Raw genomic sequence first — 27868 nt, forward strand, 5'->3', positions numbered from 1 at the left:
TCCCTTTGGTGAAACCCATGAGCGCGGGGATGGTGCTTGTCCAAACAAAGAACATACACGGAGAAGCATCACCGGGGCGAACTGGGGCTCGAGCTCATAGTCATACCTGCCCAAGGAACGCAAATCTGCACAGCTAATTCCGGTGCCTTATTATAAAAGATAGCTCCGCGATAAATCGCAAAGAGCAGTGAAGAACGAAGCGTGGTTTATTTAAACGATGAAACATTGTTCTATCATGAATATTTCTGGAGATTCGAATATGCGCTCGCAACTTGATGACGTCATATACTGGACGACGTTATTTATGAAAGGTAAGTGTCCAGTGAGTTGTTCCACATATATTTAGCTGGGGTACGCAGATAAACGCTGTGGGCGAACGATCGTATCCAAAAGTGGGAGAGATATGACAATAGGTATCAGGAAAAAAGGAACAGATGAGATTGTTACACAATACCAAACCCACCTGTTCATAAAATGGACTTGTCCGTCATTGCCGAAGTCGGATTCTGTTGAGGGAGTCATCATTATAAAAAATGCGGGTAAAGATGTTATTAATGCTTGTAAATTTTATCAGTATCCTTAAAAAGGCTGGACATTATGCTGATATCTCGTATAAGAAATAACGACTCATGGTCGTTGTACATCATACAATAAAACACTGCAGGGAGAACAAACCCCTTGGAGCTGTACGATAAACAATGACGAGTCGTTTAGTTCTTAAATATTTCTTAGCCATCCTCTGTCGGAATAAGTGAGTTGGGCTGGACACCGCTTTTAACAGTATAACAGTTATATCGCAGCTCAGCTTAATGTGGGAGGAAAGCCCAAGGTGATGCAGGTCTCCGACGTTTATCACTTCGGTGAAACCCACTGTTATTGTGCCGACAAACCTAGAAACAGGCGAACCAGGATTCGAACCCACGATCATAGGTGTCTATCGTGCCCAAGGGAAGCAACTCTGCACAACAAATCGTGGCGCCTAAGACAACTGGGCTAAACAATCACATCTAAACCCAAGCATACAACCATGCCCAAGCAGCTGACTGCTTCTGGATCGATATCGATTTCAGTCATCTCATCATCCACACAAACATAAATCCTAATTTCACTGTGGGTATCAGTTTATATCGAACCATAATAAGAGTTAAAGTGTGGTATAACGTAGCGTTCTTGATCAGTGAACTTATACAGCGACTCGCATACACGTGTGGGTGTGTCTCCACCGAGATACACCACTCGGACACAGTATCTTCCAGCCGACCAGTCCTTGTTTTAACCCCTTAGTGCTGAGCGCCAGGCAGGGTAATGAGTACCATGCTTTAGCATCTTTTAGTTAAGACGCGGTCCGGGATCAAACCATAGACCTGGTAGCTCTATTCTCTAGCCCAAGGAGACAACCCGTGAAGATCCAGGGTAACACATGCTTGCCATAAAAGGCGACAATGCATGATCGGGTGGTCAGGCTCGCTGACTTGGTTGTTGCATGTCATCGTACCCCAATTGCGTAGATCGTTTCTCATGATGTCAATCACTGGATTGTCTGGGACACACTTCTTTATTAACAGACCATCGCCATGTAGCTGGTCACAAAGAAAGAAAAGCAACAAAAACAATGTGTTCAATCCAACCATGGATTTATTGGCTTTCTCACAAGTTTGAATACAGAATTTTATTACACAAGTCAGATGAGAGAAAAAAACAAACACAAAGTAGCATAAACAGGATGAAATATTCTTAACACAGAACTAATTTAAAGCCTTGGTCGATTACTGATAGATATATGTCCCTTACCATGCTTACAGATGAATAGTGAAAAAACTTAGATAATAAGTCACAATTTCATCACTTTAGTACAGTACCGGTGTTTCTGACCTGAATGTGTATTTGGCTTCAAGGTTGACCAGATATTTTCTGTAAAACACATAATAAGGGCAAACTGCAGCCTCCCTCTAGATGGTAAGATTTATAATAATCTAGGGGTGTCCAGAATGATACTGAATTACTCCGATTTCTCACAGTTCACACAGGATACCATTCATGTCATGGCCATGTTTTTGTTTAGTCATTGGTCTTCATCGATTTGAGGGCAACGACTATTTCATCATCCATCGCCTTCTGAACCGTCACCTTGAATCACAAGAAAAAGTCACATAATAATAACAGAAATTGTCACACATACACTACTCAAAAGATGTTAAGGACCACCAAAGTCTTTCATATTCCTGTAGTTAATCTGCCACTAAGAGTAAATAGTATATCAACAACAAAAAGTGTCCGAGATGAAGGTTTTCATATATTTCTGAAAAATATTTGATGATTGGCTAAATATGACCAATGACAGCACGAAGCATGAGCCTAACACTACTCCGTACATAGAATAGGCATCACTATCTTACTATAATACTGTGACACGAGGTGCACAAAGTAGGTCCACACTCAGTGGTAGTTGGCAAATTGTGATTTATCTATTTTCAATGTTACCCGTTTCATCGAAATACTGAGGTGGGATTGTGTTCTGATGGACCTGTAGAGAAACAGGCATGTTAAGTATCTACTAGCAAAGTTTTGACAAATATATTTGAATCCAGCGCCGTTTGAGACATTTTCAAATTGACTTCATGTTAATGTTTTATAAAACATCTATTTTAAGTATTCTGACTTTTAACTTTACAAGCTGGCTCGGAAACCTGCCTGTTCGCAACAAATACAAACTGTTTAAAATCTGTAACACATCAAATAAAAGTATTGGCATCACTCTTCAGGACATCAGCTGTACTTCATCTTCCCGATGCAAGAGAGTCAACTGACTATAAAAGTCCAGCTTCACCCTTGCCGACCTAGGCTGGTATTATGGAGTTACAGTTTGGCTGGACTAACGAGTATATGCATAGTCCAATCAAAATCTCACAACGAAATCAAAATGCGGTTCGTAAACTGTCATGCAGATTTGGGTTGATTGCAACAACAACAGATATTTTCCAAATCGTTTTGGAAGGTGCTCGCGTGATTTGATGCACTTATCGATGCAAGACCCGTTTTATCACAATATAGATCTTGATTATCGATCAGATCGTCCTCACTATGCGACACCATTTTGTTTGAAGCAAATGCAAGTGATGGATGGGTTGGTCCATAGGACAGGCTTAGAAGGGACATAACTCATAATAACCACTGGTGGTGCTACGATCGAACCCATGAATTCCAGCCTAGTTCAGCGAGGGTGGAAACTGGGCTTTTAAAGTCAGTTAATGCTCTTGCCTCGGGAAGATGGCTGTATTTATGAGTGAGTGAGTCAGTCAGTTGGGTTTAATGCTGCTTTAAACAGCATTCCAGTTATAATGCGCCATGTCAGCTTAATGTGGGAGGAAAGCCCAAAGTGATGCAAGTCTCAGACATTTACCACTTCGGGGAAACCCACGAGCACGGGTATGGTGCTGACAAACCTAGAAACATAATCGGGGCAATCCAGGATTCAAACACACAATCATAGGTTTCTGCCGTGACCAAGGGATGCAACTCTGCACAGCAAATCACGGCACCTTAGATGACTGGGCCACCTGTGCCCGCTCTGCATTTATGAACAGCAACTAGTTAATAATCAAAAAAATATTAAGCGAGTCTCGAATATTCTACATTCGTAGTATCAACTACTTACTTCTGTCCTCCAACTACGACTACCAATGTTGAGAAGAAGCAGGGCCCAGAATTCATTTATACCAGTTAGTACCAGGCTGTATAATAAGTTTTGTGATAAATTGAGCATTTATTCGCTAGTGACACATTTAATGTTAATTACGTCTGTGATGCTCTTTTTGATTTGTATGTATGTTTATCACAAGCTGAGACATTGTGCTGTTAAAAACCAAAATTTCTCCTGGTATAATAAAGCGTCATTTTAGTTACATGTAAAATTTGGGTGTTCCTTAACTTCTTTTGAGTAGTATTAGGTCATTTCATCATCCATACTCTTTGGTGAACAAGAGGTTTCTTGTTTAACGTAGCACTAACCAATATTCCAGCTATATGACGACGGTCTGTAAATAATCGAGTCTGGACCAGACATCCAGTGATTAATATCATGTGCATCGATCCACACAATTGGGATCGATGACATGCATCAACCAAGTCAGCGAGCCTGACCATCCGTTCCCGTTAGTTGCCCCTTATGACAAGCATAGTCGCCTTTTACGGCAAGCATAGTTGCCTTTTACAGCAAGCATAGGCACCTTTTACAGCAAGCATGGGTTGCTGAAGACCTATTCTACCCCGCATCTTCATGGGGCCATCTTAATCCTACTGGGCACAGGGTGCAATTGCTGTGTCCATTTAGCTTAGTTCATCACCATGTCATCAAAAAAGGAAAGAAGTTAAACCTACCATAAAGTCTTCTCCCAAATCAGCCTTTTTCTGAATGTCTTGACCAATATCATTATCTGGGAGGCGCAGATCTTCCCGTGTTATGCTCTTATCGTCAAGCAGGGACAGATATCCGTCTTGTACACCTAAACACTGAAACAAAAGACAAGAGTAACAGTGTGCGTGTTTTGCACGTTCAAGATAACTGGACTTATGGAGCGTTCTGTGTGCGTGCATGTGTGCCCCCATGTGACAAACCCTAGAGTGTGCATGCATGCGCGAGTGCGTGCGTGTTGCTGCTTGTCCGGACTAATGCCGATTTATAGTGCTAGCTCACTGAGGTACCTTGCAGCAGTTTAACATGAATACCCCACACACACTGTACACTGACTCCGAGCCGACCAGACCTTATTTTATCCACTTAATGCCGAGCACAGGGAACAGCAAGTACTATGTTTTAATGTTTGGTATGACACGGTGAGGGATCAAACCCCCAATCTTCCACTCTCAGGGCTGATGCTCTACCAATAGGCCACAGAGGCATTCAAGTGGGATATGATGACAAGCATCCACCTATCCCGTTAGTCGCCTCTTACAACAAGCACAGGTTACTGACTAACTCTAAGCTCTCATGCTGCTTTAAGCAATATTCCAACAATATCCCTGTGCGTTCAGCCATGAAATGTACCGTGTGACATAATCAAACACTAGTTCTCGCGGGACATTTTCCCTAAAAGTAAGTCCTGTCAGCCTCTCCTGAGCCTGAGTTTGGCTCAACACTGCTTTTCACAGCATAATATTTCAGCTATATCACTGCACATCAGCTTGGTGTGGGAGGAAAGCTGGAGGTTTACCAATCTGATCAAACCTGCCTGCACAAATAACAGCAGAATTCGAATTCGAAATTGAAAATAAGTTTCTGACATGCCTAAGGGACGCAGTATTATGAATATCATCTTAAAGCAATAATATCTGTCCACATTTGGCTCAAACACAGTCGTCTTTCTGAAATAATCTTTTAAAAGATCCTAGGTTCAGGTCCGTACAAAAGAATATTGACTACTACATGTACTGGAAGGGGTTTTGATTGGGGCTATAATTCTATTAACTGATGTAATAGAAATGAACAAGTTATTTCTGACAATCTCCAAGTCAGCTATTTTCCTCCCAGTCGCCACTCAAACCAAAGGGAAGTTACTCCAATCTGGAGTCGGCAGGTTTGGAATGTTTTGTTCATAACTAATCATAACTTTAGAAAATATTGATTGTTATGCATGCCATCGACAAGACTTTCATGATCGACTACTGGCCTTTTGAAATTTCTATCCATATAATACTTTTTAACAACTGCAACTCATTGAATGCCTGATATATTGACATACTACTACAAGTGGTACTCCAAAGTCACATTTCATGTACTGTCAGAACTGTCTTTTCTCATTGATAGTGATACTAAATACTAGATATTGACTAGCTAGTATACAAACTCTTCAAAGTTAGCGCCTCATCAGCCTTCCATGTAATCAGATTCCCTGTAAGTTGTTAGTGATAAGATCGTGGAATATGGTATTCAAACGATCAACAAAGATAGCCACTTAACAGAGGTGCAGTCAGCTGCTCCAGTATTTTCTGTAGAAATACCAGGGTTTTGCCAAGCCTCTTGAAGCTGGCAGTCATAATGATTCCCTAGGTGTTCCATAATAAATTTAATGGTTTATCTAAAATAATATAACCAATGTGTAGTTTTCAAGTCATGATTATTTTCAGTGCTGTTTCAAGGCAAATGCCTTTTCAAGACATACTTAAGTTCCAGGCCTTTTCAAACCATGTGCACATCAACAGTCAAAGCATGGAACCGCAAGGGGGACGCAGATGTCTCACACTTACCTGGTAATCCAATCGTGATATAGTCGGCACAATCATGTTGTGTGTTGAAGGGCATATATCCTCATACTTTTTCCCAGTGAAGATGTCTAGGCCCACAAGGTGAACCTGAAACAGAGCAACAGTGTAGAACAGACATGTTGCAACAATGTAGAACAGACATGTTACAACAGTGTATAACAGACATGTTGCAACAATGTAGAACAGACATGTTGCAACAGTGTATAACAGACGTGTTGCAACAATGTAGAACAGACATGTTACAACAAGGTAGAACAGACATGTTGCAACAGTGTAGAACAGACATGTTACAACAATGTAGAACAGACATGTTGCAACAATGTAGAACAGACATGTTACAACAGTGTAGAACAGACATGTTGCAACAATGTAGAACAGACATGTTGCAACAGTGTAGAACAGACATGTTGCAACAAGGTAGAACAGACATGTTGCAACAATGTAGAACAGACATGTTACAACACAATGTAAATGTCATCAAAAAAGAAATATGCTTGTCATATCACCACGATCAGTCTGTAATGATAGTCACTAGTCCGAAGCCTGTGTCTAGTAAAAATCTGTTCAGTCCAGTAAGCTCAGATTAGTCCATATAATAACACCAAAATCTACTGTGTCATATGGCAGTTTATTTGATTATTAAGTCAAGGTTGTAACAGTATTACATTGAGGGATGAGAATGGATATTTTCATTTTCAGGTGAAACTTCTTTGTAATGGGGCATGGTCCATAATTTGTTTAGGGGGAAGCCATGAGATTTTAACAAATTTGTCACTAAAATTCGCAGATCTGAGGAAGATTCTCACCCCTATATCGTTTCTGTTGAGATTTGGTCAAAGCTCATTGTATTTGCTTCCGGAATACCGTGGACTGTGATAGAGTGTTATAGAAACGTGGAATATACTATGTTGTGAGGTCACTGTGGAAATTTTAAGTAGCTAGTTAGACTGTATATAAGGGGACAAGCCTGTGCCTCTCATATCTCTCCCACATTTCATTACATCAAGACCAGCTTCCGTGTGAAGATCATTCATCACCCAAGATTTCCTGCCTAGGTCCATCCTGGAAGCTTGACTACTGTCGCTGCTAGGTGAATATACTATTATCACTGATTTTTGTTATCGCCACTGTATTTTTGTTATCGCCACTGTATTTTTGTTATCACCCCTGTATTTTTGTATTTGATACTGACCACTGCCATCACCTTATACACTCTCATTGAATATTGTACTACCACTCAATTGTGTTGGTTGTTTAACACCGCACTCAGCAATATTCCAGCTATATGACGGCGGTCTGTAAATAATCAAGTCTGGACCACACAATCCAGTGACTAATAGCATGAGCATCAATCCACGCAATTGCGAGCCTGACCACCCGATCCAGTTAGTCACCTTTTACGACAAGAATAGTCACCTTTTACAGCAAGTATGGGTTGCTGAAGACCTATTCTACCCCGGCGTCTTCACGCGCCACTCGATTGTGTACCGCCATTGTAATTGCTGTGCAGTAATTTGTATTGATTTGTAAACCTAGTTAATTTTGTACGACAAGTGTAAATTGTATACCACCACTGTGTTGGTCATTTGTTGGTATCACACAGGGTACTTTCACTCACAGATTTCTGGGTTAACATCGTTTCAATTTGTGAATCGACAATAACAACTGACAAGTATGGGCTAGTACTTAGCTCTGATTGTTAAATACACAGGGTTTTACATTTCATTTCTTGGGCATTGGTTTTTGCCATAAAAAATGTCCTAAAGATTCTTTCTCAAATTTAGCAATGATACGGAAGAATGTTTTATCAAAAATTTATAACATTATGAAAATGAGTTAATGCCATTTGTCTCCAGCAAAGTCACCTTGCTTTTGGTAACAGATAGGCTCCAATGTCTGAATGATACTTTTCCTGGTGACATCATGATTGAAATGTATATGCTTTTCTGAAACGTTCCTTCAAATGAGATCGACCCATTCCCTACCTTGGCGTGTCCATGTTTGCCGGTCTTGGATGTGGACATTTCAACAATCTTGCACGGCCTCGACTTGAGAAGGACATGGCCGCCTTTCTTCAGGGCTGAGCACTGCTTCGGGTAGGTCTTAGAGGCACCACTACTTGCCTGCTCAAAGATTTCATCTGCAGCGTCATTCATTCTGGTGACCCTGTAACATCAGAGCTGGCCGTTATGCAACAGTAACGCGTTGTCTACATGTATGATAGTGTGTGGTAAACGAGTGACCCTGTAACATCAGAGCTGGCCGTTATGCTACAGTAATGCGTAGTCTACATGAATGATAGTGTGTGGTGAGCGAGTGACCCTGCAATGTCAGAGCTGGCTGTTATGCTACAGTAACGTGTAGTCTACATGTATGATAGTGTGTGGTGAACGAGTGACCCTGTAACATCAGAGCTGGCCGTTATGCTACAGTAATGCGTAGTCTACATGTATGATAGTGTGTGGTGAGCGAGTGACCCTGTAACATCAGAGCTGGCTGTTATGCTACAGTAACGCGTAGTCTACATGTATGATAGTGTGTGGTGAGCGAGTGACCCTGTAACATCAGAGCTGGCTGTTATGCTACAGTAACGCGTAGTCTACATGTATGATAGTGTGTGGTGAGCGAGTGACCCTGTAACATCAGAGCTGGCCGTTATGCAACAGTAACCCGTAGTCTACATGTATGATAGTGTGTGGTGAGCGAGTGACCCTGTAACATCAGAGCTGGCTGTTATGCTACAGTAACGCGTAGTCTCACCATGTATGATAGTGTGTGGTGAGCGAGTGACCCTGTAACATCAGAGCTGGCTGTTATGCTACAGTAACGCGAAGTCTCACCATGTATGATAGTGTGTGGTGAGCGAGTGACCCTGTAACATCAGAGCTGGCTGTTATGCTACAGTAACGCGTAGTCTACATGTATGATAGTGTGTGGTGAGCGAGTGACCCTGTTACATCAGAGCTGGCTGTTATGCTACAGTAACGCGCAGTCTCTACATGTATGATAGTGTGTGGTGAGCGAGTGACCCTGCAATGTCAGAGCTGGCTGTTATGCTACAGTAACGCGTAGTCTACATGTATGATAGTGTGTGGTGAGCGAGTGACCCTGTAACATCAGAGCTGGCCGTTATGCTACAGTAACGCATAGTCTACATGTATGATAGTGTGTGGTGAACGAGTGACCCTGTAACATCAGAGCTGGCCGTTATGCTACAGTAATGCGTAGTCTACATGTATGATAGTGTGTTGTGAACGAGTGACCCTGTAACATCAGAGCTGGCCGTTATGCTACAGTAACGCGTAGTCTCACCATGTATGATAGTGTGTGGTGAGTGAGTGACCCTGTAACATCAGAGCTGGCTGTTATGCTACAGTAACGCGTAGTCTACATGTATGATAGTGTGTTGTGAACGAGTGACCCTGTAACATCAGAGCTGGCCGTTATGCTACAGTAACGCGTAGTCTCACCATGTATGATAGTGTGTTGTGAACGAGTGACCCTGTAACATCAGAGCTGGCCGTTATGCAACAGTAACGTGTAGTCTACATTTATGATAGTGTGTGGTGAGCGAGTGACCCTGCAATGTCAGAGGTGGCTGTTATGCAACAGTAACGCGTAGTCTACATGTATGATAGTGTGTGGTGAGCGAGTGACCATCCAATGTCAGAGGTGGCTGTAATGCTACAGTAACGCGTAGTCTACATGTATGATAGTGTGCGGCGAGCCAGTGATGTGGATTTATGCCACTTCTAGCTTTACACACAGGGGGGCATGAGAAATTGGGCTTCAGACATTGTACCCATGTCGGGAATAGAAACCAGGGTCTTCGACGTGACGAGCAAATTTCACCACTAGACTACCCGACTGCCCCAGCTTTACTACAGACAGTAGGACTAACAATTTGATATTCTGGGATTTTGTGTCAAGGTTAGATATTTTTCATCTACAGCTGCAAAACCAGACATTTTTTAAATAAAAATTATGAAGCTGAATACATTTCTGAGAAAAACACCTTGGAACAAGGTAATTTTTTTTGCATTTTCTTTTTTCAAAAGTGTGAAACATTCTTTTTTTTCGGGGACAATTAATTTTCTACAACAATCACAGCCCCAACACCACCCCTCGCCCAGAACATTAAATGGTCGGCCCCTAAGGATGAGCTTTGTGTTGTACCAACGCAGGGATCTTAAACCTCATAAACATCAAACCAGCAAAGTCAGCGATATTTTTTATATTTGTATACTTATCCTGCATTACTCCTTTATATACATCTACTGCTTGTTTTTGACAGAAAGAAGAGCTGTGTGAAGTCTTGCTGTAGAAAAAGTTGTTTAGACCCAGTAATGCAGGATAAGAATACAATTTACAAATATTTAAAAAAATATCTAGGATTTCAACTTCTTCAGCAAGACTTCACACAGCTCTTCTTTCTGTCAAAAACATGCAGTAGATGCATAAGTAATGCAGTAGATGCAGGATCACTTAAAAAATATACACTTATAGTGTTCAGCAATAGAAACTAACAGCTTTAGCCAACTAGTCTTTACAATGATAACATATATGAACACCCTTAAAAAGGGCAAATTTCTTCTAGTCCTTAGGATACCTTAACTATTGGGCAGTTTGGCAAAGGACTTGGACTAGTGCCAGTTTCTAACGCTGAGTGTTTTGTTCCCTTGACAATTAAGGCTGCACATGGCAATACATAGCAGCTATATGAATGGAGACCAGCAGATAATTGAGTCTGGACCAGACAATCCAGTGACAATTATAAACATCCCATGACATCATGGTATGATGACACAGAATCAATTTATGTTTTCCTGTTTAACACTGCACTCATCAATATTCAAGCTACATGACGGCGGTCTGTAAATAATAGTCTGGACCAGACAATCCAGTGATCAACATGCATCAACCAAGTCAGCGAGTCTGACCACCTGATCCTGTCAGACGCCATTAAGCATAGTCGCCTTTAACTGCAAGCATGGGTTGCTGAAGACCAATTCTTACCCAGATCTTCACAGGTACACACAATCTAAGAAGTCACTGCAACAATAACAATTGCGCTGGGGACCTATTCTAAACCAGATCTCACTGGGATGTTTGAAGAAAATATTTGAAGATCTGTTGATCTTCAAAATGTCCTGTCTTGCACTGTCTGTCGTACTAATCCCATGAGACATTGTTAATCTTTCAACACTAAATAGTTTCATGTACAGGGACATTTTCAAAGAAGTACAAACTTTCACTATTTGGTACAACATACTTTGCCCATCTGGACCAGACAATCCAGTGATTGACATCATGAGTATCGATCCACACAATTGAGATCGATGACATGCATTTACAGCGAGCATGGGTTGCTGGAGACCTATTCTACCCTGGATTTCCCGGGTCCAACAACAAGGTAACACGTCTTGCTCTTACACCTTGAGACCCGTGAAGATCCGGGGTAGAATAGACCTTCAGCAACCCATGCTTGCCGTAAAAGGGATGCATCAACCAAGTCAGCGAGCCTGACCACCCGATCCCGTTAGTCGCCTCTTACGACAAGCATAGTCGGCTTTTATGGCAAGCATGGGTTGCTGAAGACCTATTCTACCCCGGACGCAAATACGCTGCTCATCTGTAGCTGTTAATAATGAATGTATATAAACATGGTCTTGCAAACAATTAGAAAATGAGATTAGCAATTATTCAGTTGTCATCTCAAATGGCTGTATTTTCTTGTGTATCAAATTCAGTTGTAAAGAGACTCCGAGGGATGCGTATATACAGGAACATAATTAGTTTTGGCTTGCACTATACTGAAGAAAATACATCAGAAGTGGTCGCCAGTTATGTTTATATTTAGGTAGCTAAGTGGCGATACATTTATGTCGCCTTGGCAGTGTTTCCATTCTCCGGTATATGCCGGCTTTTGGCCGGTAAAAAATGGCAAAGACCGGTAAATGTTTAGTGTGACGGTCCCAGTGTCCAGTAGAAAGAATGTTAGAAAAAAATAACTTCAACTGAGTCTGTGCCTGCAACAAGGTGTTTAAACTTTGTTCACTCAACTCTAAAATCAGTCTGTGTTTCTCTTCCACACAGAAAGGAATTCCCAGTTTTCTAAAAATAAACTGGACTCGACTCGTTTCGTTTCATTCAGATTGCATCTGTATATCTTTGGTATCTTGACACAACAAAGCTATAGTAATCAAGAAACAGATTTAAACAATATTTTCCGAATGAGTTCAGAACCACGTGCACACTCATGCGCAGTGATGACTTCACATTGCACCATTGCCATTGGCTAATTTGCATGTCACAATCACGTGACAGAACTTTCGCGTGTTTGTAAACAAACGCGCTTATTCTGAAAACAGAACAGACTGGCCTAATGCAAACCTATTGGTGAGCTTTAGATATTGTTTTTCAAAATAATATAGATCTAGATATGCTACCACAAATGCGAAAGGTGCATGACAAAATAATTTTGGGCTTCATGTGCGGTCATCGAAACCTACGGAGAGCTATATTGCGATGTGGTCATTTTAATGTGTAAATAGCATATGTATTGTCATGCAACTCACTGTCGCAGTTGTAGTAGCATATCTATATATATATACAAAACAATATGTAAAGCGCCCCAAAATACTTGCATTAGTCTGTTCTTTTCTGATTTCCTAAAAAGCGTGTTGGTTTGTTTACAAACAAGAGAAAAGTCCAGTGACGTGATATGCAAATTAGCCTGTGGCAGTGGAGCGATGCTAAGTCACCACTGCGCCAGAGTGTGATCCAATGTAGCAAAGAACAAGTATTTGTCACAGAGTGACGAAATATCCCCCGCCTGTACACCATAGTACCAAATATGAAGACAATCCAGCGATTAGTTCTTGAGATATTGTGGCAACACCGTTTTCCAACTCCAAAAACAGATTTGCCTGCTGTGACCTTGAAAATGGGGTCAAGGTCACCAAGTCTGACAGGTGTCTGCGGTGTCTGTATATACACCATAGTTCCAAATATGAAGACAATCCAGTGTTTAGTTCTTGAGATATCGCGGCAACACCGTTTTCCAACTCCAAAAGCAGATTTGCCTGCTGTGACCTTGAAAATGGGATCAAGGTCACCAAAACCGACTGGTGTCTGCGGAGTCTGTATATACACCATAGTTCCAAATATGAAGACAATCCAGTGTTTAGTTCTTGAGATATCGCGGCAACAAACAGGTGGGACGTACGTACGGACGGACGGACGGACAGTCGTGAATACTATATCCCCCGCTTCGCGCTTTCGCGCGGCGGGGGATAATAAATATGCATATGGTGATAGTTTTTCACATTTCATGATATTTTCTCAATGAAACTTACTTACACAATCTAAGACATATGTTTATCTAAATAGATAGGCTCGTCAAAAATGAAACAGATGAAATACAGATGCAATATCTTGAATCAAAGACGTATATATATACGTCTTTGCTTGAATGGAGATGTGACGAATCATCTGAGAGGACCTATGCTGACTGCATGGAACTCTGGGTAGGAGGGTGAACCATGTGTAACTGCAAGCTCTGATACCTTTGTTACGTAACATTGTGAAAGGGCTGTTGCTGTGAGGAGCTTGAGCATGGGTGTACTGCTGTAATAATGGCGGGCAAGCAGACGACACTGTCATCATTCCTTGGGGGCAAAAACAGTACGCTCGGGAACGGAGGGTCTTAATCGCCTTTTAAAAGTAAGAAAGTTGTCTCAGAGACTGACAAAGAGGGTGACAAAGATACGGGCAGTGGTGATTGTAGTCAAAATGTTGCTCAAAAACGTAAACTTGATTCAATGTCTGAGACGGGGTCAGATACGTCAACTGTCAGTTGTCAAAAGGCCAGCCAAACTAAAATTCGGAAATATAATTCTGAATGGTTGCAGGAATTCAAATGGCTTCGTTATGAAGAGGAATGTGGTAGAATTATGATGTACTGCAAGATATGTGAGGCAGCTTGGAAAGAAAACAGATTTACAAAAGGTTGCATTAATATGAAGAAGTCAGCATTGAAAGAGCATCGTGATAGCTGTTACCACAATGTATCAAAGAACTTCCATGGCAACTCATATGAATGTGGCAACGGAAAAAAATGATGAAAAATTGACTGTGATGATGAGAATCGTACTGTTCATGGCAAAAGAAAATATTGCTACAAATAAATTTTCTAGTCTCTTGGATTTGCAGGAAAAAAATGGCTGTACCAGATTAAGTGGTGTGGTATATACACATTCTGATTCAGTGGAAGAAATGGAACATGCTTTAGTTGAAAGCACTATTAAGGATCTGAAGGAAAAAATAAAGGAAAGCAGGTCCGTTGGTTTAATCATCGATGAGACAGTAAACGGAAAACCTGAGACAATATTTCTGGGTAATTTTACGGTACACAGTGGGACGGCCGAGTGTGTCACAGAGAAGGTTAAAGAAGTGTTAGTACAGTGGAACATTCCTATCAAACAAGTAATCGGTCTACGGTTTGATGGCGCCAGTGTGATGACTGGACGGCGAAGTGGGGTCAGTGTTCGACTGCAACAAGGTCGCAGCCCTTTCATGATTCATGTGCACTGTATCGCTCACAGGGTGGCTTTAGCATCCGCTGATGCAGCCAAAGTATCTAAGACTATCGCTGATTATAGAGAAACACTGAATAACATTTGCAAACTGTACAAATATTCAGCGACGAGATATGCCAGATTACGTGAACTGTCCATGGTCAGGTCCTTTCTGATTCCGATTTTTCAAGTGTAAAACAGCCGTGCAGTGTGCGTTGGCTGTCCGTAGGGAGGGCTGTTAAGGGGACGAAAGATAACTGGCCAGCACTTGCCATGGAAATAGAAGAAGCAGCAGCAGAGCGAAATAATGGTGCAGCAGTCAATATCAAGAAAAAAATCAAAACCTACTCATTTATTGCAACAACCTACATGCTATCAGATGTGTTGTATCATATGGACAAACTTGTCACAATATTTCAAAAGACAATCTGAATCTCGGCATGATAATGCCAATTTTGAACTCAACCTGTGACTCATTGCAAAGATTGCTAAAAACACCAGGAGAAAATGAGCAATCGTTTATTGACAACATCACAAACGGCGTGTTTCGTGGTGTGAAAGTTACATATGCAGATGCACATTCGGTGCATGCTTTTCATAATTCACGTGCAGGCTTCATCGATGAATTGTGCAGTACATTACATGCCAGATTTCCTGAAGACAGTCTGTCTACCCTTACTTGTCTTGACAAAGTCCTGAACCCATCTCACTTCCCAGATTCACACAAGAATTTAATAACTATGGAAGGGATTCCCTAAATCAGCTGATTACCAATTTCAGTCCTGTGATTAGTCCAATAAATAATGACGTCACATATATCATAGATGGCGACCGGGCCAACCGTGATTTCGCCAGCTACAAAACTACAGTTGTTGGACTTGGTACACACACACTTCAACAGAACTGTCGAGTTATCATGGCTGATTATGAGGATATTTATCCAGATTTTGCTGTTTTCGCAGCTGTAGCCATGACGATACCTGTCAGCAGCGTACCAGCTGAACGCAGCTTCAGTCTACAAAACCGCATACACACGGCAAGTCGTAACCGACTTTGCCAGCTAAGATTAAACAATCTCATGATCTTGAACATGCATTCTGGTGAAAAACACCTTCCTGCAGCAAATCTACACTTCAGAAATAAAAGGAGAAAACTCTGATCGAAAGGTATGTTTTTACACAGTAACATGGGGGACCGTCCGAAAATGATAAGGACCGGTATATTTTTAGTCAGCTGGTCCAATGACCGGCTGACAAAAATGGAAACACTGCTTGGTAACTGAACTGGCACTGCATGGAAAAGGAGTAAAAAAAATATTAATCCTGTTAGGCAGTCACGAGATTGTCTGAACACTGACTGATGGACAAAACACCTATTATCATACTTATTTCAACAAACATATAGTCTACAGCGTTAGAAACAACAGTTTTCATCCACTAGTCCTTATAATGATAACATATAGCTAAACTCTTAGAAAGGGCAAATTTCTACTAGTCCTTATGATACCTTAACTATTGGGCACTTTGGCGAGGACTAAAGGACTAAAGCCAGTTTCTGCCACTGGTCCACCTGGACATAATTAGAATCCTACAGACTGATTGGCCCGGGATCAATTATACCCTAGACCATGTTTTTTTATTGGTGACCACATCACTGCTAAAGAAATTATTTATTTGAGAGCACTTCTTTCAAAAAGACAACCAACATTTCAAGAAAAGAGGTAGGTAATAAACGCCTAACAATACTGTGTCATGGTTCCTAGAATAACATAACAAATGTGACAATACATTTTAGGCATATCAAGATGTTTGTTTGTTTGTTGTTTAACATCGCACTCAGCATATGACAGCAGTCTGTAAATACTCAAGTCTGGATCAGACAATCCAGTGATTGACATCATGAGCATCGATCCACGCCACTGGGATACAATGACATGCACCAACTAAGTCAGCGAGCCTGACCACTCGATCCTGTTAGTCACCTCTTACGACAAGCATAGTCGTCTTTTACGGCAAGGATAGGTTGCTGAAGACCTATTCTACCCCGGTCCATATCAAGATGAACGACAACTAAATGAGTAGTTACTAGTACATCATTCATCAACGCTGGTGAAGCACCCACTGATCATATTTGACTTCAGATGTTTTCAACTGATTCAAAACCGGAATATATATCAAATTCTATGAATTCTATTCCTTCTACACATTCGGTTTTGAATTCATAACATTTACAGGTTGTCAAATTAAATTTATAAAAATCAACATCCAAAACCTCTAAATTGAAAACACAGCAGATTTATCTCCAAATGTAACCAATGACAACCTGGTGACCCTCAGTACACGGTAACGTGGAGACTTTGTTCACCATAATGTTCAATAACAGTACTTATTTTAATGTAGTTTGCGAGTGAGCTCTACGTATATATTTGGGACACGGCAAACATCTCATTATATGTCCGATCTGCTACCCCTCGAACTGCTGTCGGAGTGAATACTGTTGGCAAGTGGTCCATGCAAATCTTGAACTTTAGTAGTAATCAGTACAACCTAACTGACGGAATTGTTAAATTCAAATCTCGGATTTACTGTAAACTTGGGGCTAAATATTGGCCTCTGAGAGCTCCTAAACAAATCCCTGGCCAGTACATCAATTTAGTTTCAATGACATTGCTTTGAAATGTGTGTTACCAAGGTTACTTGTGTAGTCTGTCATATATTCTGAGAATATTTAGTACACCTATCATTGCCTATGTGATATGGGATTCCCAACAATCATGTTTTATTGATGCTACTGAGAGAAGCATATGACGTGACTATTTTTTAAAATAGGACAATTAAGATAAGCCAAATAAATGACCCTGCTTGCATTTGCATGGCTTAATATGAGTAAACATCAAGATAGAACAAAAACATCAACAAAAAGGAACTTCAAGAATGGCATGCAACAACCCCATCCATCAGTGTCATTCATGACCATTGGGGTCACATTTCAACAAAGCAATATTCTTTCATCAACTTGGGACACCATAAATGATAACATTTGTTTCAAGTCTCTCTGTATGTGTGTGTGTGTGTGTGTGAGGTGAGGTGTGCAAGACACTCCCCCTCCCCCCCCCCCCCACTTTTATTTTAATGAGGCAGCTAAACTCCTTAGAAACTGTTACTAAGGAAAGAGTTGTGCACATTCTCTTACCACAATTGAGGAAGGTGGGTGTACTTTACCTTGTTTTGAGTAGTATATACAATATATTTAAACAAATAACACATTAATCTGAATTCAAGGGTTCTCAAACCGTTGTGAACACTGAAAGTCTAACCACAAAACCCAACAGTCACAATACAGCGAACACCACACATACTTTCTATTAGAAGTATTGTACATTGCTCTACACATGAAAATGTTTTTAGTTTTCTTTCCAAAATAGGCAGTCAGGCGGGGTGTCGGAGAAGTCATGTAAGCACCCAAAAATGAATTTAATGATTCGATTCGATGTGTAACCCGTAACCACAATCACTGTAAACATTGGCATGAAGGCACAATGGGTAGAATCTTCGAGAGCCTGACTCAACAAGATGTGTTTCGTATGAAATAATATATATAGTATTATTGAAATGACGTTTTCGGCCCACTTTTTCAAAAATAGAATTACCTAATAATGTAGTCCTAAATATGACTATATCTATTTCCTGTCAAAATTCCAAGTACCCTCAAACAAATTCGCCGGAAGTTCTTCGTCACCGACTGTAGGTAACTTCACACGACATAGAAATATTACGGAAACTAGTAATTTCAGAACTATTTCTTCGCGACACGACAAGTAGACTGCGTGATTTAACTTAATAAATATAAATGTAGCTTCTTTAAAACCCTACTGGAGTTCATATTTATTCGAAAATCATACTACAGCGAAGTGAAAATCACACTCGTCCGCACCATGTGTTAACACACGTCTAACGTATGGCCCAGGAGGTATTTTGATTCCAAATCGACAGCGTCAAGATTATACAGTGATCTGACGAGCTGATATTTGGGAGGAATAAGGTTCTATGTGTCTTGCTGTGAAATAACAGTCTCTCATTGCCATTTATTCAATTAGTTCGATATATTTAAAACTACTAAATGTAAACTCACGTGTTGGGATGGTCGTTCAAGTAAAAGGGATGAATTGCGCATGCGCATCTCAAACTAATCCAATTCCTCGGTAGAGGGGTCGGACAATTGCACCACACACAGTCAAAGTGGTCTCCCTTTTATTATTTCCAAACAACTCGGACCTACTCGGCTTTTTCCGCTGTCGATCGGCTTGAGGTGAGACCCAGTGGAAATAAGATCTATTACCTTGAGGTTTAGGCTAACACTTAGTCAATGAAAACATGTCTTTATTTTTTTTATTCTTATATCTAAAATGGCTAACAATATATAGCCCTGCATGTCAAGAAGGCGGGGATAAATATTTTGAGAAGCCTACCTACATTCGTTGCAACCGTTTTCACCAGCCTTCTTTTTCAAAATCTTCCAGGCAAATATAATGCCAGTACTCTTGTACGGTGCGGAAGTTTGGGGGTTCGAAAAAGTTGTATAAGGTACAAGTGTACGCAAATAAGTCTAGACCAGACAATCCAGTGATTGACATCATGACCATCGATCCACGCAATTAGGATATGACATGCTTCAACTGATTGAGTCCGACTACCTGATCATGTTAGTTGTCTTTTACGACCATCAGAGTCGCCTTTTACGGAAAGCATGGGTTGCTGAAGACCCATACTCTAACTTCACTGGTCTGACAACATGACTAATAGTGAGCCTGCTTTATGCTCCAGTAACAGTCTATCATCATGTGGTTGTATCTCACTTGTGACACAGAAGAAGGGGCACTGGTTGCCAAATAGTTTAAGGCGACACATTTTGCGATGCAGAATTGCGCCACTTGGGCACACTAGAAACCAATTATTGAGGGTTCCAATTCTGGTTTGCCCTGATTATGTTTCTAAGCTTGTCAGCACCATGGGTTTTGCCAAAGCAGTAAACTTCTGAGACCTGCATCACTTCGGGCTTTCCTCTCACATTAAACTAACACGCTGTGATATAACACTTACCTACCCAAAAGGAGGTTTGTTTGTTTTATCTAAAACTGTCTGCCTCGAACACCACAGTGTTAGGTGAATGTGGTAGATACCCCAATCATGACAATATGTGTGAAGTATTGGTTAAATATTTTGACAATGCCCCAGGGTCGTTTACCCCAAAAATGTTATGATATGGTGTGCTTGTATGATGAGCAGTGTTACAAAGTCTGTATTGGTTAGGATGTGGAGATATATGGTTATATCAAATGCATGGTTACAAAAATGCATTTTCCCATATGTTTCAGCAACGTTTAAAGGACAATTTCTGCCAAATTTGGCACAGTGATGTACTTGCAAGTTCAAAAATGTCCTAGTATGCAACATTTAAAGTTTTTATAAATTGTGAAAACTATTTTGACTTCATAACACAAAGCAAATTAAAAATTGCTCTTTCTCGTTTTCGTTGAAGTTGTCATGACCTGGAAATTGAGTGTGAGAGTCACTTCAATATCCCGAGAAATTAAAGAAAATGTAAACTTTGTAACTTAAACTGAATTCCAATTTCTTTTAGCTTGTTTCATCTTCATCCTCACATTCATAAATTTAACATTTTGATGTAATCGCCAAACATCTTTACAAATCTAGCAAAATAATTTGTACTGTTTACTGCAATTCCGCCTGTACCGTCATGTTTGCGCACAAAGGCCCGAGGCCTAAAAGTACTGAGCTATATTGATTATTGATTGATTGATTGATTGACAATCTCATTAAATTCAGATCTTAGTTCTCGCTATCGCTAACCAAATATCTGAGGACATCCCATTACGGGTCACGTCAGAATGACCTTTCGCGAACATTGACCGACCAATGAAATGACTGACAAGAAATCGACATTTGCCAATCAGAAGGCAGCTATCTCGAGCTCTACGACACTAGTTTCAAACTGGCGAGTACGCTTTGAAACATATTTTGACGTATTCTCGATTAAACAATTTAAAACTGACCAAAACAACATTCTGGAATGGCTTATAGATGGCCTAGATTGTATGGATTTTATCATAATACCCGTAACTGTCGTTCGGAATAACCCGTGTTAAATATTTCGAGGTTGCATGATTAGAAAACACATTCCGACCGTCACTTTCAGGATCTGGTAAGCGACGCTGTGATTGGTTTGGATGAAAGGTCATGCTGACGTGACCCGTAATGGGATGTCCTCAGATCTTTGTTTAGCGGTAGCGAGAACTAAGATCTGGTTTTAATGAGATTGATTGATTGATTGATTGAAAGATTGATTGATTGAAAGAGCATTTTATTCTCTAGTTGCTAAACTTCGATACAATGCGAGACTGACCTAGGTTGCACTTCTTTGTGGTATAGTTTTTTAGTATAAGCCAGACATATGCATCTGTCATGTACCGTAGATCCCAATAATTTGGTACTAAAGTGGTTACAGTGTTCGTTTTTGTTTTTTGTTGTTGTTGTTTGTTTTTTTAACGCCGCACTCAGAAATGCAGTCTGTACATACTCGAGTCTGGACCAGACAATCCAGTGATTGACATCATGAGCATCGATCCACACAATTGGGATCGATGACATGCATCAACCAAGTCAGCGAGCCTGACCACCCGATCCCGTTAGTCGCCTCTTACGACAAGCATAGTCGCCTTTTACAGCAAGCATGGGTTGCTGGGGAAGACCTATTCTACCCCGGATCTTCACGGGTCTAAAGTGTTCGTGCGTCCACACGAGTTAATAGCTGTACACAGATAAACAATGTGGTTCGTCACATTCGAGACAGAGGTGATTCCTGCATGACAATACAATATATGTGTGAAATTTAAAAAAAGCAGCGTAAAAACGAAATTACCCACAATGTCGTTGATGATGTTTTGTTCGTAAGACAACCATGGTTTTGGAGGACCACTCTAAACCAAATCCCTGCGGTGTTTGGGAACAAGTCGTGTCGAGTATTGTGTAGAGAGGGGTTATTATAAGAGACTGAACGATGAATGTAACCAGTGCATGAGAATGGTTTTACGCCGCTTTTATCAATATTCCAGCAACATCACGGCATTGGACATACACTCTACGGTAGTTCTGCGCCATGACTGGAATTTATTTTATTTAGGTACTTTTTTCTACTAAAAGCCTAGGCAAGTCTAGATCAAACTAACCAAGTCTAGTTTGCTTGATTCCACATATGAAAACAACAGAAGTGGAAAGGTTCTTTCAAAGAAAAAAATAATAATTTTAAAGACATGTTTTCACTGACTAAGTAAAATTCTAATTCTCCGCATGTTGGCAACCGAACTCGGGCCTTCTGAACGACGAGCGAACGCTTTAACCACGAGGCTACCCCGCCGCCCCTTAAATGTTAGGTACGAATATACTTTATTGTCGCACAAATTAGTTGAATCTAGAAAACATGGATTGCGGTTTCTTTTGTCTTTCTTGTTTTAAAGGAGTCGGGTGGTTCTTTGTCGTTAAAAGAGTCGGGTGGCGCGTTGTCGTTAAAAGAGTCGGGTGGTTCCCTGTCGTTAAAAGAGTCGGGTGGCGCGTTGTCGTTAAAAGATGCGGATGGCGCGTTGTCGTTAAAAGAGTCGGGTGGCGCGTTGTCGTTAAAAAAGTCGGGTGGTGCTTTGTCGTTAAAAGAGTCGGGTTGTCGTTAAAAGAGTCGGGTGGCCCGTTGTCGTTAAAGGAGTCGGGTGGTTCTTTGTCGTTAAAAGAGTCGGGTGGCGCGTTGTCGTTAAAAGAGTCGGGTTGCGCGTTGTCGTTAAAAGATGCGGATGGCGCGTTGTCGTTAAAAGAGTCGGGTGGCGCGTTGTCGTTAAAAAAGTCGGGTGGTGCTTTGTCGTTAAAAGAGTCGGGTTGTCGTTAAAAGAGTCGGGTGGCCCGTTGTCGTTAAAAGAGTCGGGTGTTGCGTTGTCGTTAAAAGGGTCGGGTGGTGCGTTGTCGTTAAAAGGGTCGGGTGGTGCTTTGTCGTTAAAAGAGTCGGCTGGTTCGAGGTCGTTAAAAGGGTTGGCTGGTGCGTTGCCGTTAAAAGGTTCGGGTGGTGCTTTGTCGTTAGTTAAAAGATGCGGATGGCGCGTTGTCGTTAAAAGAGTCGGGTTGCGCGTTGTCGTTAAAAGAGTCGGGTGGTGCATTGTCGTTAAAAGAGTCGGATGGTGCGTTGTCGTTAAAAGAGTCGGGTGGTTCGAGGTCGTTAAAAGAGTCGGGTGGTGCGTTGTCGTTAAAAGGGTCGGGTGGTGCTTTGTCGTTAGTTAAAAGAGTCGGATGGCGCGTTGTCGTTAACAGAGTCGGGTGTTGCGTTGTCGTTAAAAGAGTCGGGTGGTGCGTTGTCGTTAAAAGGTTCGGGTGGTGCTTTGTCGTTAGTTAAAAGATGCGGATGGCGCGTTGTCGTTAAAAGAGTCGAGTGGTGCGTTGTCGTTAAAAGAGTCGGGTGGTGCATTGTCGTTAAAAGATGCGGATGGCGCGTTGTCGTTAAAAGAGTCGGGTTGCGCGTTGTCGTTAAAAGAGTCGGGTGTTGCGTTGTCGTTAAAAGGGTCGGATGGTGCGTTGTCGTTAAAAGGGTCGGGTGGTGCTTTGTCGTTAAAAGAATCGGGTGGTGCTTTGTCGTTAAAAGAGTCGGGTGTTGCGTTGTCGTTAAAAGGGTCGGATGGTGCGTTGTCGTTAAAAGGGTCGGGTGGTGCTTTGTCGTTAAAAGAATCGGGTGGTGCTTTGTCGTTAAAAGGGCCGGGTGGTGCGTTGTCGTTAAAAGGGTCGGGTGGTGCTTTGTCGTTAGTTAAAAGAGTCGGATGGCGCGTTGTCGTTAACAGAGTCGGGTGGCGCGTTGTCGTTAAAAGAGTCGGGTGTTGCGTTGTCGTTAAAAGGGTCGGGTGGTGCGTTGTCGTTAAAAGGTTCGGGTGGTGCTTTGTCGTTAGTTAAAAGATGCGGATGGCGCGTTGTCGTTAAAAGAGTGAGGTGGCGCGTTGTCGTTAAAAGAGTCGGGTTGCGCGTTGTCGTTAAAAGAGTCGGGTGGTGCGTTGTCGTTAAAAGAGTCGGGTGGTGCGTTGTCGTTAAAAGAGTCGGGTGGTGCATTGTCGTTAAAAGATGCGGATGGCGCGTTGTCGTTAAAAGAGTCGGGTTGCGCGTTGTCGTTAAAAGAGTCGGGTGGTGCGTTGTCGTTAAAAGGGTCGGGTGGTGCTTTGTCGTTAAAAGGGTCGGGTGGTTCGAGGTCGTTAGTTAAAAGATGCGGAGTGCGCGTTGTCGTTAACAGAGTCGGGTGGTGCTTTGTCGTTAAAAGGGTCGGGTGGTGCTTTGTCGTTAGTTAAAAGATGCGGATGGCGCGTTGTCGTTAAAAGAGTCAGGTGGCGTGTTGTCGTTAAAAGAGTCGGGTTGCGCGTTGTCGTTAAAAGAGTCGGGTGGTGCTTTGTCGTTAAAAGAATCGGGTGGTGCTTTGTCGTTAGTTAAAAGATGCGGAGTGCGCGTTGTCGTTAACAGAGTCGGGTGGTGCTTTGTCGTTAAAAGGGTCGGGTGGTGCTTTGTCGTTAGTTAAAAGATGCGGATGGCGCGTTGTCGTTAACAGAGTCGGGTGGTGCTTTGTCTTTAAAAGGGTCGGGTGGTGCGTTGTCGTTAAAAGGGTCGGGTGGTGCTTTGTCGTTAAAAGGGTCGGGTGGTGCTTTGTCGTTAAAAGAGTCGGGTGTTGCGTTGTCGTTAAAAGGGTCGGGTGGTGCATTGTCGTTAAAAGGGTCGGGTGGTGCTTTGTCGTTAAAAGAGTCGGGTGGTGCGTTGTCGTTAAAAGAGTCGGGTTGCGCGTTGTCGTCAAAAGAGTCGGGTTGCGCGTTGTCGTTAAAAGAGTCGGGTTGAGCGTTGTCGTTAAAAGAGTCAGGTGGCGCGTTGTTGTTAAAAGAGTCGGGTTGCGCGTTGTCGTTAAAAAAGTCGGGTGGCGCGTTGTCGTTAAAAGAGTCGGGTGGCGCGTTGTCGTTTCAAATAAGTAATGCACAAACGATAACCTGCACGTCGTATTCACGAAAACAGCTTCATTCTCAAATGAACATGCAAGAGGAAGCTATTTTCAAAAATTGAACAAATTCAAACAAATTGACATGTTTTCATACCGCTCTTGTAACACTAACCATGAAACCTAACGATGTACGTACCCAGGTGAAGAAAACTACGACCATGACGAGTTAGGTCTGACCATGATATTGCCGTGTTGTTTCACCAGTTTAAAATAGTTTAACTTCTTTGAAAGGCATTTAGAAGTGAGACACATAAGGAAGAGAATTTATGGATGTAAACTTCTTTATTATGAGGAAGCGTCCGCCCGGAGAGCGGAAGGTCCGGGGTTCGATCCCCGGCCGCGTCATACCAAAAGACGGTAAAAGATGGTACTTGTTTTTTACCCTGTCTGGCGCTCGGCATTAAGGGGCTAAAACAAGGACTGGTCGGCTCGGAGTCAATATACTGTGTCTGAGTGGGGTATTCATGTTAAACTGCGGCATGGTATCTCAGTGGGCTAGCACTATAAATCGGCATCAGTCCGGACTAGTACAAGCAACCACACACACACACGTGCATGCACGTCGCTATATAAGTGCAATAATCTTGGACGCTACGTTAAACCAAATTTCACCTCACATTATGAGGAACACACCTATCAGCACTAATTACCCCCGGCCTCCCGTTTGCCCATTGTCCATTGCCAGTTATCAGTCAGTGATAATTTAGTCCTGGGCCCCGTTCCACAAAGCGATCTTAGCGCTACGATCATCGTAAGCCTATGTTCATAATAAAGAAGTTGACATCCATACACTCTCTTCCTTATTTTTTTAATATTTCAAAAATCATAATTTTAATATTTTTGATATTTTAAAATTATATTTTAAACATTTAATAATCAACCATATAAATTATCTATGTATCTGCCGTGTCCTGTAAACATCATGTAAGTGGTGAACAGAAAACTGTTATGGATAAAACAAAAATATTTATAGAAAAAAATATACAATGTACTTACTTCATTACGTCTTTCACACGACAGGTTCTATGAAATATACAGATTCGTTACTGAAATGTTTACATGCGCAGCTTGCTTTTATAGGGTCTCTGCGTCGATATTGCACAACTGACTGAAATGTAAGCTGCAGCGTCTCCATGTAGTGAAGAGTAACCAGTTTACAAACGTCAGGCGTATGTATAGAAATGTTGCACCACCATATGCACCACAACGGAGCTGAGAGTTACCTCCCTTACACCATAGGCTAAGTGTAAGAAGCTCTTCCAACTACATGTACTTGCATTATGCCCTGAGTAAACTGTGATTTACATGAACAAATTTTCGTAACTGATAACAAGCTGTCTTATCTCTATCACGCACAATGTTTGCACGTATTTTAAGAAATAAACGACGAGGGGCAGTATCGTACAATAAAACACTGCTGCTGCCCCCCCCCCCCCCCCCCCCCCCCCCCGGTTTATTCTCCCTGCAGTGTTTTATTGTGCTATATACAAGGACTACGAGTCGTTTATTACTTACATGAGTTATCAACATTTTGTAGTCTTGTTAAGGATGTCAATAAATTGTAAATCTTTGAAAATATATAACCGTATATAAATAATGATGACTCCCACAATACAATCCGGCAATGTCGGACAACTCCATTTTATGTACACGGGGGTTAAGTTTGTTATTTTCACAATTTATACGTCGATTATATCTGCACCTTTTCTCCCAATGCTGATTGTCATACCTCTCCCACTTTTGGATGCGATGGGTAGGCCATTGTATTTATCTACGTTGCTTAGCTACATCTAACAAAACTCCTCCCTCTAAAAAATAACGTCGTCCAATTACCAACGTCATCAAGTTGCGAGCGCATATTCGAATCTCTAGAAATGACGTCAGGATAGAACAAATGTTTTATCGTGAAATAAACCACGTTTCGTTCTTCAGTGTTGTTTGTGTATGCATAGCTGTCTTATATAACATAATAATATAGAGACAGTTTAGGAAAATGGGACGCAGTTTCTGTCTTCGAGAGAATGTTTCTTACTATAAGCGCGAACCAAGTAAGTTTTTCACTACATGTATATATGTTCAAACTGTTCCTTTACTTGTGGAAAAAATAAATCAAATTCTTGCTTCTACTCAAATATTAGAAGCAGTGTTTCTTGAAAACCTTTGAGCTAGACTTATTTTAGTGGTGAAAGGACATTTTTCACGTGGGGCACGGGTGGCCCAATCTTTTAAGGCGCCGCAATTCGCTGTACAGAGTTGCGTCCCTTGGGCATGCCCCAAACCTATGATTGTGGTTCGTTTCTTGCTTTACCCCGATTATGTTTCTAGGTTTGTCAGCACCATACCCGTGCTCGTGGGTTTCATCGAAGTGGTAAACGTCTCAGACCTGCATCACTTTGGGTTTCCCCCCTACAATATGTTTGTTTGACGTCGGCTTGTCAATAATCGTGTCTGGACCAGACAATCCTTGTGATTGTCAAAATGAGCATCGATCAAAGCAATTGGGATACGATGACATGTATCAACCATATCAGCCTGACCACCTGATCCAATGAGTCGCCTCTTACGGCAATTCAATTGAAGTGCGAGTGAGTGAGATTGGTTAACGCCTTTTTGGACGGTATTTAATTATACCACACCATGAGAGCTTAGTGTGGCAGAACGTCACGCTGAATACCCGGGTTTGATTCCCGACATGGGTACAATGTGTGAAGCCAATTTCTGGTGTCCCCGCCGTGACGTTGCAGGGATATTGCTAAAAGTGGCGTAAAACAATACTCACTCACTCACTAATGTTCAAGGGAAGCTACGCTCACGGAATGGAGCTGATAAACCAAAAATCATATGGGGGAATAGTGGCTTCGCACCAACGGTCATCAGATCCTGCTTCGATTAAGGGGCGAAACTCTGCACATCGACATTGCTAGACGACTGACGTCTGATAACCTGCGCAAGGA

At 41.7% G+C, this 27868-nt stretch overlaps 1 protein-coding gene across 2 annotated transcripts; it reads right to left on the minus strand.

The window, feature by feature from the left end:
* Positions 1–1612: 1612 nt before the first annotated feature.
* On the minus strand, positions 1613–25934 carry LOC124116477 (eukaryotic translation initiation factor 5A-1-like). 2 transcript variants are annotated; one of them, XM_048382906.1, is made up of 5 exons: positions 25911–25934; positions 8247–8427; positions 6244–6348; positions 4378–4509; positions 1613–2127 (listed from the first exon to the last, which is right to left on the minus strand). In XM_048382906.1, exons 1-5 carry the CDS (start codon positions 25913–25915, stop codon positions 2059–2061), a joined length of 492 nt encoding a protein of 163 aa, XP_048238863.1. In that variant the 5' UTR covers positions 25916–25934; the 3' UTR covers positions 1613–2058. The 2 variants fall into 2 exon arrangements, with proteins under 2 accessions (XP_048238863.1, XP_048238864.1); XM_048382907.1 differs by lacking the exon at positions 25911–25934 and adding an exon at positions 18972–19099.
* Positions 25935–27868: the final 1934 nt, after the last annotated feature.

The sequence above is a fragment of the Haliotis rufescens genome, unplaced genomic scaffold (genome assembly GCF_023055435.1).
Source record: "Haliotis rufescens isolate VD_foot unplaced genomic scaffold, xgHalRufe1.0.p SCAF_42, whole genome shotgun sequence".
Classification (NCBI taxonomy): Eukaryota; Metazoa; Mollusca; class Gastropoda; order Lepetellida; family Haliotidae; genus Haliotis; species Haliotis rufescens.